This window comes from Bos indicus x Bos taurus, chromosome 10 (genome assembly GCF_003369695.1).
Source record: "Bos indicus x Bos taurus breed Angus x Brahman F1 hybrid chromosome 10, Bos_hybrid_MaternalHap_v2.0, whole genome shotgun sequence".
Classification (NCBI taxonomy): domain Eukaryota; kingdom Metazoa; phylum Chordata; class Mammalia; order Artiodactyla; family Bovidae; genus Bos; species Bos indicus x Bos taurus.
Window position 1 is genome coordinate 4,045,234 of NC_040085.1, and position 14,726 is coordinate 4,059,959.

At 42.6% G+C, this 14,726-nt stretch overlaps 1 protein-coding gene across 1 annotated transcript in view; it reads left to right on the top strand.

The window, feature by feature from the left end:
* Positions 1-411: 411 nt before the first annotated feature.
* JMY (junction mediating and regulatory protein, p53 cofactor) overlaps positions 412-14,726 on the top strand; it is an 81,483-nt gene continuing 67,168 nt past the window's right edge. Inside the window, exon 1 of the mRNA XM_027552945.1 lies at positions 412-2,022. Within this exon, the coding sequence (XP_027408746.1) occupies positions 985-2,022 (1,038 nt within the window). The 5' untranslated portion in view covers positions 412-984. The remainder of the gene's footprint in view (positions 2,023-14,726) is intronic.

The following is a 14,726-nucleotide window of genomic DNA, read 5'->3' on the forward strand; positions in this document are numbered from 1 at the left end:
GGTTGTATCTGACAGTGTATCGCAAGAGTGTTAAGGGGAGAACCCAACAGTCTAGGGGATCCCGACAAAGTTCAGCACACAGCTCACGTAACGTCACGGCGTACTTCTTTCTGAATATGGGAGTTATCCCCCCGAAATGGAAGAAAATGTACACTTGAGGGTCCCTCTGAATGACTGGAGTTCAAAAATGCTCAGTTCCTTAGCCTTTGTCCTTCTCTCCCTGGGTTTGGAGGCCACCTGTCCCGCAGGTCACACCTGCCACTCTCGCTGCGCGGCTCACCGGCTCCGGACCCGAGCCTGAGGAACAGAAGACTCGCGCGCGCGGCCGCGAGCGGGCGGGGGCGGGAGACGCGGAGGGGCGGGGCCGACGCGCGCGAGCGAGGTGTGCGCGCCGCCGCCGCCGCGTCACCAGCGTGCGGCACGTGCCCGTGTTTACGTCCCTCGTGGAGCCGCTACGTCAGCAGCCGAATGGCAACATTGTGGCGATACTGAGGCTCCGCGCTCAGGAGACGCGTCCCTTCGTCAGGCCGGCTCCAGGCTGTCGAGAAGAGGAGGAGGGGCGCGGAGATCCGCCAGGGCGAGCGGCGGAGGCTCGCAAGCCCAGGGCCCCGACCACCCACCCGCCCGCCCGGCCCCGCGCCACCCGCGCCTCACCTCCGGAGCGCCGCAGACTCAGCCCCGCGGCCTCGCTCGGGGGGCGGCCCGGGCGGGCGCGGTTCTTGTAAACAGACCCAGCCGCACGTGACCATGTGAACTACCTGCTCTGGGGACGCGCATTGTCTTTCCCGCGAGCCGCGCCACAAAGGAGCGCGACGAGTCCCAGCTCGGAGAGACAGGCGAGCGAGCGGGGAGAGCCGGCCGGCGCGCTAAGATGGCTGAAGGCGCCCGGCGAGGGTGAGTGGGGGGCGCGGCGCAGCCAGCCGGCGAGTCCTCGCGCGGGCAGGGCCAGCGGCGCCTTCCCCGCGGCCTGGCACCGGAGCCACCATGTCGTTCGCGCTGGAGGAGACGGTCGAGTCGGACTGGGTGGCCGTGCGGCCCCACGTATTCGACGAGCGCGAGAAGCACAAGTTCGTTTTCATCGTAGCCTGGAACGAGATTGAGGGCAAGTTTGCCATAACCTGCCACAATCGGACGGCCCAGAGGCAGAGGAGCGGCACCCGGGATCAGGCGGGGGCGCGAGGCGGCGCGGAGTCAGGCGCGCTCGCATCCGACGGGACTCGCGGGCCGGGCAGCCCGGCGGGCAAGGGTCGGCCCGAGGCCACTGCCTCCGCGACTCTGGGCAGGAGCCCCGGGTCCCGGAGGCGCCCAGCCTGGCCAGAGGGCAGCTCTCCGCGGAGCGCGTGCAGCCTTCGAGGGGACCCGCCGCTGCGGAGTCCGGCCGGCAAAGGGGCGGAGAGTCCTCTCCGGAGCCCAGTGAGGGCCAACCCCAGCCCGGTCCGGAGGGCATCCGGAGGCAGAGATGTGGCGGGGTCCGCCGCTGCGGCAGCCCCGCCGGCGGCCAAGGAGGCCCCGATGTCAGTGCGGGTAGTGAGCGCCTGCGGGACGGTCACCGAGGAGATCGAGGTGCTGGAAATGGTGAGGGAAGATGAGGTGGACCCGGCGGCGCTGGCGCTCTCGGCCGCGGAGCAGCCGCCAGCGGCCGCCGAACTGGAGTCCCCGGCCGAGGAGTGCAGCTGGGCCGGGCTCTTCTCCTTCCAGGATCTGCGCGCCGTGCACCAGCAGCTGTGCTCTGTGAACTCGCAGCTGGAGCCGTGCCTGCCGGTGTTTCCGGAGGAGCCGTCGGGCATGTGGACGGTGCTGTTCGGGGGCGCCCCGGAGATGTCCGAGCAGGAAATCGACACGCTGTGTTACCAGCTCCAGATTTACCTGGGCCACGGCCTGGACACCTGCGGCTGGAAGATCCTGTCCCAGGTACTGTTCACCGAGACCGACGACCCGGAGGAGTATTACGAAAGCCTGAGCGAGCTGCGGCAGAAGGGCTACGAAGAAGTGCTCCAGCGGGCCAGGAAGCGCATCCAGGAGGTAAGGACCCAGACTAGGCTCCACGCATCGCTTTTGGCTCCTCCACGCTGCCGCAGACTGGAGCTTCGGTCCAGGTTGTGCGCATTTGGGACACTTGTTTTCCTAGCTAAACAAGGGGACAGGAGGGGGTCCTGACCTTTCTTCCCCTTCATTCCTCTCAGAGGTGGGAAAAACCATGGCTTTCCTTAATTTGGCCTCTGAAGGAACTTGGGTAAACCTTTAGATTTACGCCTCCTACGTATAATGTAAGTTCTATAAAGTGCTCTGTTTACTGCTAAGTAATGGTAGTAAAATTAAAGCCACTCAGACGAAAGACGTCCCATAAATATAAGCTAAATGAGTGATTCTCTTTGTCCCTAAAGTTCTTTCCAGCAATAATTGCCCGGATCATTAAACTTACTTTCCTGGTGTCACGTTCGTTTATTGAAAATGATTTGTCTTATGAAGTAAAATTGGTCCGTTTTTTGTCTCCAAATGTGATTTGGCAACTTTGGCAAATTTTAAATCATTTTCCTCCAGATGAGTGGCCTGTCCATGGACTTTTATACATACATTAGGAATACCTCAAGCCTTTAAGGAGGGCTCGTGTTTCACTTGTTTTAGGGAGGAAAAAGGTCTTGGGCAGGAATGTTTATTGTACTTTTGGACTTGACTAAAAGTAGTGCAGGCGCTTATTTTCAAACGAATCCTTAAAATTCCAGGAAATAATGGGAAAAGGTCTGAATGGTTATACATAGGGAGCTCTACGATGTGTAGGATGTATAATTGGAGGTCATGTGTACTTAAGAGCCTCTGCCGGAAAACTACTAAAAAAAGTATTCTCGTTCTCAAAGCAATTATTTTTATTATTGGTACCAATTGAGGTTGGAGTTGGGTTGGGGAAATGCCTCTTTTTGTCGTGTTTATATTCTTTGACTGTGTTTACATACTACTGGAATCTTGTAGTATGTGCCGGGAAGCAGGAACCTCCTGATTTCTTCGTAGAATATTCTCTATTCGGGATTTAGGAAATAATTCTTCCTCACTTACTCCACAGTGCTTTCTTAAAACCTGGTGACTCCAGGTTTTCACTTCTTCCTGTTAGATTACTTGATGGTAAACATCACCCATCATGATGTGATCCCATAGTTCTAGAGATCTGTTTTTATTTCCATTTTTATCATCTTACTTCTGGAGTCTTTGTTCTATTAATACCTTAAATCATTTTTGGAAGGAAGTGACAAATCTTAAATGGTCATGTTCTCTTTAGAGTTTTCATGGTGACCTGTGTTTCCTTTAAACTGCAAGGACAAAGTTCGTGCTTCTTTTGCTTGTTCTACAGGTATATATTATTATTTTTTTCTTTTTACTGTTCTATTTTTTAATCCCTAAATGTTGAAGATATGTTTGGTTTTAATTTTTTTGATACTCAGAAAAAGTAATTATAGTTTTTTTTTTATTCAAATTGGGTCAAAAATGAGGACTGCTGAGAAATAGTTTTCTAGAACTCGTACATTTTGTTAGAAAGATTATTTTTCCTAATTAAGGTTATATTGACTATATGTTTTATTCTCTTTAACAGGATATTTAAATTTTTTGTAGAGTTATTTTGGAGGAGGGGGAGCAACTCAATAAATGGGGTTTATTTTAAGTTCATTGAACATTAAATACATAAATTCTGGGTTCTTCACATAGTTGACTGAATAGTATTTGAAAAATAGCTATCAGGAAAGGACAACAGATAGGTTCAATTATGATGCCCACCCTGATATCTGCTGGTAGGCTATTTTGGAGGAAATTAGGCTCAGTAGGAGGAAAGGGTTGCATGATTAATCAGTGATGTCTACCATGAGTGTGACAGTGCGAGTGTATGGTATAACTGCCATATATTTTTTCTACCCCATCTGCTTAAAATTTTGCCGATTGAATAGCTTGCAGCAACATTCTTTCAGGTAGAATCTTTCCAGAAGTTGTGTCATTTTTTGTTATCAGTTCTCTTGAGTTAGTAATTATGTCTAAATCAGTGTTGGTTTTTGTTTTTAATTCTCAGTCTCACAATTGTCGAATTAACCATAGGTTTTTTGAAGCTAAGTAATATGTGGTGAATCAGACATAGGTAATATGTGGTGAATCAGGTATGCGTTGCGCGATCCTTTGGTCGTGTTTTTTCCTTTTTAAATTTCTCTGAGTCTATTTTCCAGTTCTTTATCTACAGTCTTCCTTTTCCAATATATTTAAAGACCACACCAATTTGTGTTCAAAATGTCAGTAAATTGTTGAAGGAGAGGTTTGTTTTATTTACTTTTTTGATAGGACAGACTGTACAGTGAGATTGTAAACTTCTCAAGGTCACTGGCCTTGACAGTATCTTGGAATTCTCTTCTTTGCCACCCCTAGTTCAGGGCCACAAATCTTGTGAGCACTCTTAATAATAGTGAACAAAAGACACCAGTTTTTTTAAAAGATGTGGAAGAAGTGTTATTTTAATATAAAGTTGTAAGTAAATTTTTAAGTTGATAAATGTTAATTCCTCAAGGAACTCTGCTATTTATAAACTAGGAGAAAAATCTGTTTAAACTATAAAAACATAACCTCCTAAATAAGGAGTGGTTATCTGGGGTTGGTGAATTTCCTGTGAATTGAGCGGAGCTATTGATGGACTTTAATGGAATACCTAAAGTGGTGTGCAGAGTTTATATGCATAGGCATATTTGTAGTTTTGGAGAGAAAGACTGAAAGGTATTCTTCAAAAAGAGCCTTAAAATCACAATTATAAAGTATCTACTTCGTAAACTTAGGACATAACCTCTTTTGGAGTTTAGTTTTGGGATTATGTTTATGGTTTATATGGGGTTGTAAGAAGTACTCCTATATCTGTCTTGTGGAGTATTGAAGTATTTACTAAACCTTACATTTTCTGCCAAAAGTTTTTGTTAATAGTTCACAAATTTGGTCAACTGACTAGTTTGTAAGGAGGTACTTTATACAATACGAATGAAATTATTTTTAGATGAATTAAGAATTGTAGATCGTATACTACTTCGGCCTTTAATCTTGAGTAAAAATGAAATGTAAAATTTATTCCATGGTAGGCTTGTCTTGAACTTTAACAAGGATTTACTGTAAGTAGTGCTATTTATATAGCAAGCACTCAATCCCTGAATGAATCAAGTGTCATCAGGACCTCTTGGAATGGTTTCAACAGTAGCTTTGGTTGTTGGTTAAAAGTTGAGTATTGTATTATAAGCCATAGTATGGTTTACCCTTTGATGATTTGAAATAAAAGTTTCAGTATAAGGACAACTATTGAAATCATTGTGGTCCTTTAAATAGTAAACCTTAACTATGATGATAGAGTTGATTAAAATCTAAAAATCAGTGCTCACTTTGAAATTTATTATGTTTATAGAATTGCTCAATTCTAACTTTTCCAGTTGAAACCACTGAGAGAAGCATGTGTTTTCAAAAGTAGCCACGTAAGGCACACAGTAGACAGAGACTACCTTGTGTTTGGGGTCAGAAGGATGTGGGTTTAGGTGAGTGCTCATCATTTCTGTGACCTGTTTAGTTATTTAACCTCTTTAAAACAGAGAAATGGGGGAAATACTTAAAGGATTACTGAAGATTTAAGACATTATGAAAAAGTGCCTAACAAAGTGTGTGGCGTCCAGAAAGTGTTGTTTCAAGGGAATGTAAATATTTATTGGCACTATTTTAGGTGTTGGGTACTTCACATTACCTGTCTTCATCCTCGATACTATTTTTTGAGGCAAGTGATGTTTTACACCTGTTTTACTGAAGGAGAAGTTGATTTGGCCAACTTTAACCAGTTTTTTTGGGGCTCCAAAATCACTGCAGATGGTGACTGCAACCATGAAATTAAGAGAGTCTTACTCCTTGGAAGGAAAGTTATGACCAACCTGGATACCATATTAAAAAGCAGAGACATTACTTTGCCAACAAAGGTCCGTCTAGTCAAGGCTGTGGTTTTTCCAGTGGTCATGTATAGATGTGAGAGTTGGACTGTGAAGAAAGCTGAGCGCCGAAGAATTGATGCTTTTGAACTGTGATGTTGGAGAAGACTCTTGAGAGTCCCTTGGACTGCAAGGAGATCTAACCAGTCCATCCTAAAGGAGATCAGTCCTGGGTGTTCTTTGGAAGGACTGATGCTAAAGCTGAAACTCCAGTACTTTGGCCACCTCATGCGAAGAGTTGACTCATTGGAAAAGACCCTGATACTGGGAGGGATTCCGGGCAGGAGGAGAAGGGGTCGACAGAGGATGAGATGGCTGGATGGCATCACCGACTCGAGGCACATGAGTCTGAGTAGACTCCAGGAGTTGGTGATGGACAGGGAGGCCTGGTGTGCTGCAATTCATGGGGTCGCAAAGAGTCGGACATGACTGAGCGACTGAACTGAACCAGCTAAGGAGTGACTAAACTCAGATTCAACTTCGATTTGTCCTCATCCAAACATATGCCTTTTCTGCATGTTTCTGCATGCCTTTTCTGCTTTTTTTCCGTGATGATATTAGAAGGGATGTCAGTCTCCACTCCTGAGAATGGGAGCGTGGCGTCAGTATTTTAAAATCTAATTGGTTCGGTAATGCGCTTTTAAGGTAATGAATTTGTTTTATTTCCAGTTAATCGTGACAGGCTGTAGGGCATAGTCCTCACGTTATGTTTTAGAAGCAGGTTGCCTAGGATGCCAGGATGGGTTTATGTTAGACCAGAGTGCCCAATCACTGTTTTCCTTTGTGTTTTAAAATGACTCGTCTATAAACAACTCCTGACTGGAGTTGTTCAGCAGAAGGTCAAGGAGCTCTGTGAAGATTGTTTACTTATCATTTCCCTCCTCCCATTTATGACTTTACTGATTTTCCCAGGAAAACTAAGATTAGCTATAGAACTGGAGCACTGCTAAAATCCCAACTACAGACAGTCCTTGACTTAAGGTCATTCAGCTTTAAGATGATATGAGTGAGATACCCATTCAGTAGGAACTGGACTTCCTCTCCTGGGTTCCATACTCTTTTTTAACACTGGGCAGCGAGTGGTCACTCCCAGTCAGCCATGCGATCACAAGGGTAAACAACCATTCTGTGCTATACAACCCTTCTGTTGTCACGTCAGTACAGTATTAAAATCAAGCACTTGAGATATTCAGCACTTTATTATAAAGCAGACTTTGTTTTAGATGAGTTTTGCTCAAGTATAGAGTAACGTGAGTGTTCTGAGCATACTTAGGCTAGGCTAAGCTATAATGTTCAGTGGGTGAGGTATACTGAATACAGTTCTGACTTAGAGTATTTTCAACTTATGATGCGTTTATTGGGCAGTGACCCCAGTGCAAGTCAAGGAAGATCTGTTATACTTGCTGTATACTTGTTATATATATATACATATATCTAATATGTCACTAGAGAAATGACAGTCTTTTAGGAGCCCTAGGATGCTAGTCTTTGGGCCAGTGAGCCACGACCCATGATTATGTATACGTAGTAGAAGCAGGCTGGGGAGGGACATAATGTACTCGGTTGCAGTGGAGAGAGAGCCATTCCGCCTGGATAGTTACATAGTGCAAACTGCTCTTTTACTATAAAACACAGTTATGGGATAATGAAGTTAAATGAGTTTTGTGGGATTCCTGAAAATTATGATGAAAGACTTAAAAGCTGGAAGTGTTAAAATAATGACTTAGATATTTATCATTTTCGTCAATCCTATGCCCTAATAAACTTTTGGCCATTTTTCATATAACTGGAAAAAAAAAAAAGATAGGTGTGGGAAAAAAGTTGAATATGTGCTTCTGTGTTAGTCTTTCTGTAAAACAGAAAAATGGAGGCTGGTGGCAGGATGGAAGCCTTCCCAATAAATAATTGATGTGGTGGTTTCTCTGCTTGCTATTTGACATCACATGATGCCTGGCCCACCAGATATTTCACAGACATGTTTCCTCCTTGCAAGAACAAGGCCAGCTTGGACAAATATAATACTTCTGTAACGTGAGTACAAGGGTGTGTGTGTGCATGTGTGTGTGCGTGCGTGTTGAAGGGAGAAGGTGAGTGGGAGGTTTGGTTTGTCAAACATAACAGTTGTTATGGTTAAATTAGCAATCTTCATTCCCCAGATCTTCACATTTAACTTTAGTCTCACTGTTCTCCATTGCTGCTTTATTTGGCCTTTTATTGACTGTAGGGTATTGTTGGAAGTGGTACTTGAAAGCGCAGGGTGACTTTCCATTGATGTTTAGATTTATGTGTGCTTATTTTTTTTGTAATGGGAAATTTCCCTATGGCTCTTTTTATTACTCATTAACAGGCCAGCATTTGCTCCCTTTGAAGCTGCCCAGTTTCCTTAGCTGTCATAGGAGAAAAATTAAGTTTTAAGGGTAAAAGACAGGCAGTGAAGACAGTAGTTCTTGGTGCTAATTGCTTTTTGGTATAGGTGGTGAAGTTCATTTGGCTTTTCAGGCTTCTTATAGGGGACTGTTAATGCCAACTAGGCTTAACACAGAGTGTCTAAGTTATTAAAACTGTGTGGGGCAGAGAAGGATTCATTCAGCAAAAGGCTAGAAAATTTTGTGAGTTGTTTTTCCTAAATATCGGGAACTGCCTTTATCCTTGTCCTTGAATTTTAAATTTTAGTTATAATTAGGTATAATATATAACTTCAAATTATAGTGATGCTTTTGTGTAATAGGCTGTGAAAGAAATATCAACCTTGTGGGCTAGACATTTTTAGAGAATGGTCTTAAGGAAAAAGGAAGTTCATTTAATGATTTATTGTAGCGTTTAAGATTATAGTGAGGGTGATGGCTTGGGACTTAGTTTATTCAACCAGTATTAGTGCATTCATATAATATAGCACAGGGAGAATACAGTGATAAACAGGAATGGTCGTTTTCCTCAAGAAAAATGTTTTAATTAAAATTGGTCACCAACTTGCTGCTGCTAACAATTAGTTGAGGCAGGGTATACTTTTAAAGGAATGTCTCACTACACTATCTTAATTAGTGCTTAGTGGGAAGAAAATTTACTGAACATGGCTCAGGAGAATCTGTGTTTTTGTCCTAGTCCTGATACTAGTGGCTTGACCTTATGCTGTCACTTACTCTATTTGGGCCTTAATTTCATGTTTGGAAAATGAAAATACATTGTTCTTTTCCTTAAGGATCCAGGGCAGTTTACAAGCACAGTATGGCAAGAGCTGGGACCTGGTCCACCTGTTTGATGTACTTGTCTCCAGGTTTGGGTTTCTCTGCAGCAGGGTGACTAAGACATAGCACTTTTAATGATGCTAATAGTTTCTTTCAGTACAGCTCAGTTCCGTTGCTCATTCGTGTCTGACTCTTTGCGACTCCATGGACTGCAGCACTCCAGGCCTCCCTGTCCATCATCAACTCCTGGAGTTTACTCAAACACGTGTCCAATTGAGTCAGTGAATACCATCCAACTATCTCATCCTCTGTCATCCCCTTCTCCTGCCGTCAGTCTTTCCCAGCATCAGGGTCTTTTCACAGGAGTCAGTTCTTCCATAAGGTGGCTGAAGTCCAAAGTTTTGGAGTTTCAGCTTCAGCATCAGTGAAGCTGAATGAATATTCAGCATCCAGTGAATATTCAGGACTGATCTCCTTCAGAATGGACTGGTTGGATCTCCTTGCAGTCCAAGGGACTCTCAAGTCCTCTCCAACACCACAGTTCAAAAACCATCAACTCTTTGCTGCTTAGCTTTCTTTATAGTCCAACTCTCACATCCATATATAACTACTGGAAAAACCATAGCTTTCACTAGAGGGACCTTTGTTGGCAATAATGTCTCTGCTTTTTAATATGCTGTCTAGTTTGGTCATAACTTTTCTTCCAAGGAGCAAGTGTCTTTTAATACCAAGGCTGCAGTCACCATCTGCAGTGATTTTGCAGCCTCCAAAGATAGTCTGTCACTGTTTCCATTGTTTCCCCATGTATTTGCGAGCAAGTAATCTCTGGGAGTTGGTGATGGACAGGGAGACCTGGCGTGGTGTGATTCATGGGGTCACAAAGAGTTGGACACGACTGAGAGACTGAACTGAACTGAACTGAATGGGACTGGGTGCCATGATCTTAGTTTTCTGAATGTTGAGTTTTAAGCCAACTTTTCACTCCTCTTTGACTTTTTCATCAAGAGGCTCTTTAATTCTTCTTCACTTTCTGCCATAAGGGTGGTGTCATCTGCATATCTGAAGTTATTGATACTTTTCCCAGCAATCTTGATTCTATCTTGTGCTTCATCCAGCCTGGCATTTGTCATGATGTACTCTGCATTTAAGTTACATAAACAGGGTGAAAATATACAGCCTTGATGTACTCCTTTCCCGATTTGGAATCAGTCTGTTGTTCCATGTCCAATTCTAACTGTTGCTTGTTGACCTGCATACAGATCTCTCAGGAGGCGGGTCAAGTGGTCAGGTATTCCCATCTCTTTCAGAATTTTCCACAGTTTATGGTGATCCACACAGTCAAAGGCTTTGGCATAGTCAATAAAGCAGAGTAGATGTTTTTCTGGAACTCTCTTGCTTTTTCGATGATCCAACGGATATTGGCAATTTGATCTCTGGTTCCTCTGCCTTTTCTAAAACCAGCTTGAACATCTGGAAGTTCACGGTTCACATATTGCTGAAGGTTGGCTTGGAGAATTTTGAGCATGACTTTACTAGCATGTGAGATGAGTGCAATTGTGCGGTCGTTTGAGCATTCTTTGGCATTGCCTTTCTCTGGGATTGGAATGAAAATTGACTTTTTCCAGTCCTGTGGCCACTGCTGAGTTTTCCAAATTTGCTGGCATATTGAGTGCACCACTTTCACAGCATCATCTTTCAGGATTTGAAATAGCTCCACTGGAATTCCATCACCTCCACTAGCTTTGTTCATAGTGACGCTTCCTAAGGCCCACTTGACTTCACGTTCCAGGATGTCTGGCTCTAGGTCAGTGATCACACCATCGTGATTATCTGGGCTGTGAAGATCTTTCTTGTATAGTTCTTTTGAGTATTCTTGCCACCTCTTAATATCTTCTGCTTCTGTTAGGTCCATACAATTTCTGTCCTTTATTGAGCCCATCTTTGCATGAAATGTTCTCTTGATATCTCTAATTTTCTTGAAGAGACCTCTAGTCTTTTCCATTGTATTATTTTTCTCTATTTTCTTGCATTGATCACTGAGGAAGGCTTTCTTATCTCTCTCTGCTGTTCTTTGGAACTCTGCATTCAAGTGGGTATATCTTTCCTTTTCTCCTTTGCCTTTCAGTTCTCTTCTCAGCTATCTGTAAGGCCTCATCAGACAACCATTTTGCCTTTTTTCATTTCTTTTTCTTGGGGATGGTCTTGATCACTGCCTCCTGTACAATGTCAGGAACCCCCGTCCTTAGTTCATCAGGCACTCTGTCTATTAGATCTAATCTCTTGAATCTATTTGTCACTTCCACCGTATAATCGTAAGGGATTTGGTTTAGGTCATACCTGAATGGTCTAGTGGTTTTCCCTACTTTCTTCAGTTTAAATCTGGAATGTGGCAATAAGGAGTTCATGATCTGAGCCATAGTTAGCTCCCGGTCTTGTTTTTGCTAACTGTATAGAGTCTCTTCATCTTTGGCTGCAAAGAATATAATCAATCTGATTTCCGTGTTGAGCATCTGGTGATGTCCATGTGTAGAGTCTTCTCTTCTGTTGTTGGAAGAGGGTGTTTGCCATGACCAGTGTGTTCTTTTGGCAAAACTCTCTTAGCCATCTTTGCATGAAATATTTCCTTGGTATCTCTAATTTTTTTGAAGAGATCTCTAGTCTTTCTAATTCTGTTGTTTTCCTCTATTTCTGTACTCCATTCTGTTTCCTTCATTCTGTACTCCAAGGCCAAATCTTCCTGTTACTCCAGGTATTTCTTGACTTCCTACTTTTGCATTCCAGTCCCCTATGATGAAAAGGACATCTTTTTTGGGTGTAAATTCTAGAAGATCTTGTACGTCTTCATAACCATTCAACTTCAGCTTCTTCAGCATTACTGGTCAGGGCATAGACTTGGATTACTGTGATATTGAATGGTTTGCCTTGGAAATAGAGATCATTCTGTCGTTTTTGAGATTGCATCCATGTACTGCATTTCGGACTTTCGTTTACTATGATGGCTACTCCATTTCTTCAAAGGGATCTTGCCCACAGTAGTAGATATAATGGTCATCTGAGTTAAAATCACCCATTCCAGTCCATTTCAGTTCGCTGATTCCTAAAATGTCGATGTTCACTCTTGCCATCTCCTGTTTGACCACTTCCAATTTGCCTTGATTCATGGACCTGACATTCCAGGTTCCTACGCAGTATTGCTCTTTACGGCATCGGACTTTACTTCCATCACCAGTCACATCTACAACTCGGTGTTGTTTTTGCTTTGGCTCCGTCTCTTTACTTTTTCTTTCTTTAGGCTTTGAAAAAGGTCTAATTCATTTTTTAGTACATGGGGGCATTAAAGCAGGCAGGAGTGGTGTTTCCGTTTTTTCTGTTTATTTTCTTTTCCTCACTTTGTTACCTGTCTTTAAGGTGGATTTTGATGTGAGTGCTTTTCCCTACAGACTTTATTATTAAAATTGCTTTCCCATCAGTGTTTTGATAACTTGCTAAAGTTACATTTACAAAACCAATGTCTGATTACTACCTGAAAGTCTTTCTTCCCCTTCACCGTCCTATCTAGGTGGGTCTGTCACCTCTTTGCTGACTTTTTGTTGTTGTTTTCTTTACTGACTGTTAACAAGGTCATAACTGGAATGACCGATGTGTCGAGACTTGTGTGAGGCCCTAGTTTTTGATGATCACCGTGAGTGAAGTGAAAGTCACTCAGTTGTGTCCGACTCTTTGTGACCCCGTTGACTATACCTCACCAGGTTCCTCTGTCCATGGGATTCTCCAGGCAAGAATATTGGAGTGGGTTGCCATTCCTAGTGATCACAGTAGCTAACCTTTACTAAATGCTTTCTATGGGTTGGGCACTGTGCAGAGGTCTTTAAATACATTAACTCAGCATGTTGATAGGAGTTAAGAGGTAGGGTTCAAGTGAGTTTGAGTCCTGGCTCCTCCACTTAATAGCTTTATGAATTTGGGCCCACTTAATTCTCTTAAATGCCTTAGCCTCATCATCTGTAAAGTGAGGAGAATAATACTACTGCCTCATAGAGTGACTGAAAAGTAGCTTTTCTGTAAAGTACTTAGTGTCATTTACTCAATAAACACTTAATGTTAACTCTTGTTAGTATTAATCTTCATATCAACCTAAGAGGCAGGGATTTTACAATAGAGCAAACAGGTTCAAAGAAATTAGATAAACTTGTCTAAGACAACATATGCATATATGAAAACCAGGTTCAATTGCATACCTGATTCTAGCCAGTTTTCTTAACCACTGGACTCTCTTCATTCCTGTAGAAAGGGAATGAGGCTAACTGATAAACTTAGCCTTTGTCAAGTTGGAATACATGGTCAGTGTCTTCATCATTGGACAAAAATATTGCAACAGTGTCTGGCTGATGAGTGTTTCTGCAAAACCTTGGCTATGTATATATACTGTGTTGTCTATCATTGGAGAACATTGTAATCCCAAAGGAAGTGAATTTAAATTTGTACATGTATTATACATAAAACTTTAATGTGAGACAGAATGCATATGTCTCATACAGACTCATAAAAATAATTTTCCTGTAACCACAAGAAGAATAAATGTTATACTGATATTTAATCTATTACAAATTCTGTTCTGTATTAAGCTAGCTAAGGGTGACTTGGTTTAGATGGTATGATAATACTTCTAAGAAAGTTTATTTTCTCCTCGAAACATTTCCTAATACTTTTTCCTTCCACAGAAGTAATAGGGAATTTGGTGTATTATAAGGTAAGACCTGAAATCTACCTCCTTTCTCTTGCTGTTTATTACCATTTCAAACAAGTAGTGCATAACTTTGAATAGTTGAACTCCCTTTTCTGTCATAGTTATACTAATTTTTCTGGCTATGCAGGGAAGGAGGGCAATTAAGTATGTTAACTCTCTTGATTTATTTTTAGTTGGAAATTCTCCCCCTGCCCCTTTTTTATTAAGTGTTGTGAATTTGGGTGTTGGACTTGCTAACTGAAAATGAAAGGTGGTGACAAGAGGGTTAGAGGGAGTTTGGGATTGACATGTACACACTGCTATATTTAAAATAGATAACAAACAGAGATCTACTGTTATAGCACAGGGATCTGTACTCAATACTGTGTAATGACCTAAATGGGGAAAGAATTTGAAAAAGAATAGACACATGTATTATGTCACTGAATCCCTTTGCTGTACACCTCAAACTGATACAGCATAGTTAATTAACTATACTCCGGTATAAAATAATAAAAAGAAATGGAGGATTAAGAGAGAAGGGAGCAAGAATTACTTTAGCAATATCTAAACTTGAAAAACATGCATTACTTTAAGAAAAGGAAATTATGTGCCAGTTCACAGTGAAGCCTGTCAGAGTACTTGATTTTGTAAAGTGTTAATAAAAGATCTCTGGCTCCCTGGAGAGCCTTGGAGTTAGGTCTTGAGCAGGTTTTACTTTATATGTTGAGTCTTATGAGACCTAAGACTTGGGGGGAAAAGTATTTATTTATTTATTTTTATTGAGGTATAATTGATTTTCAATATTAGTTTCAGGTATATAAAAGGGATTCAAAATTT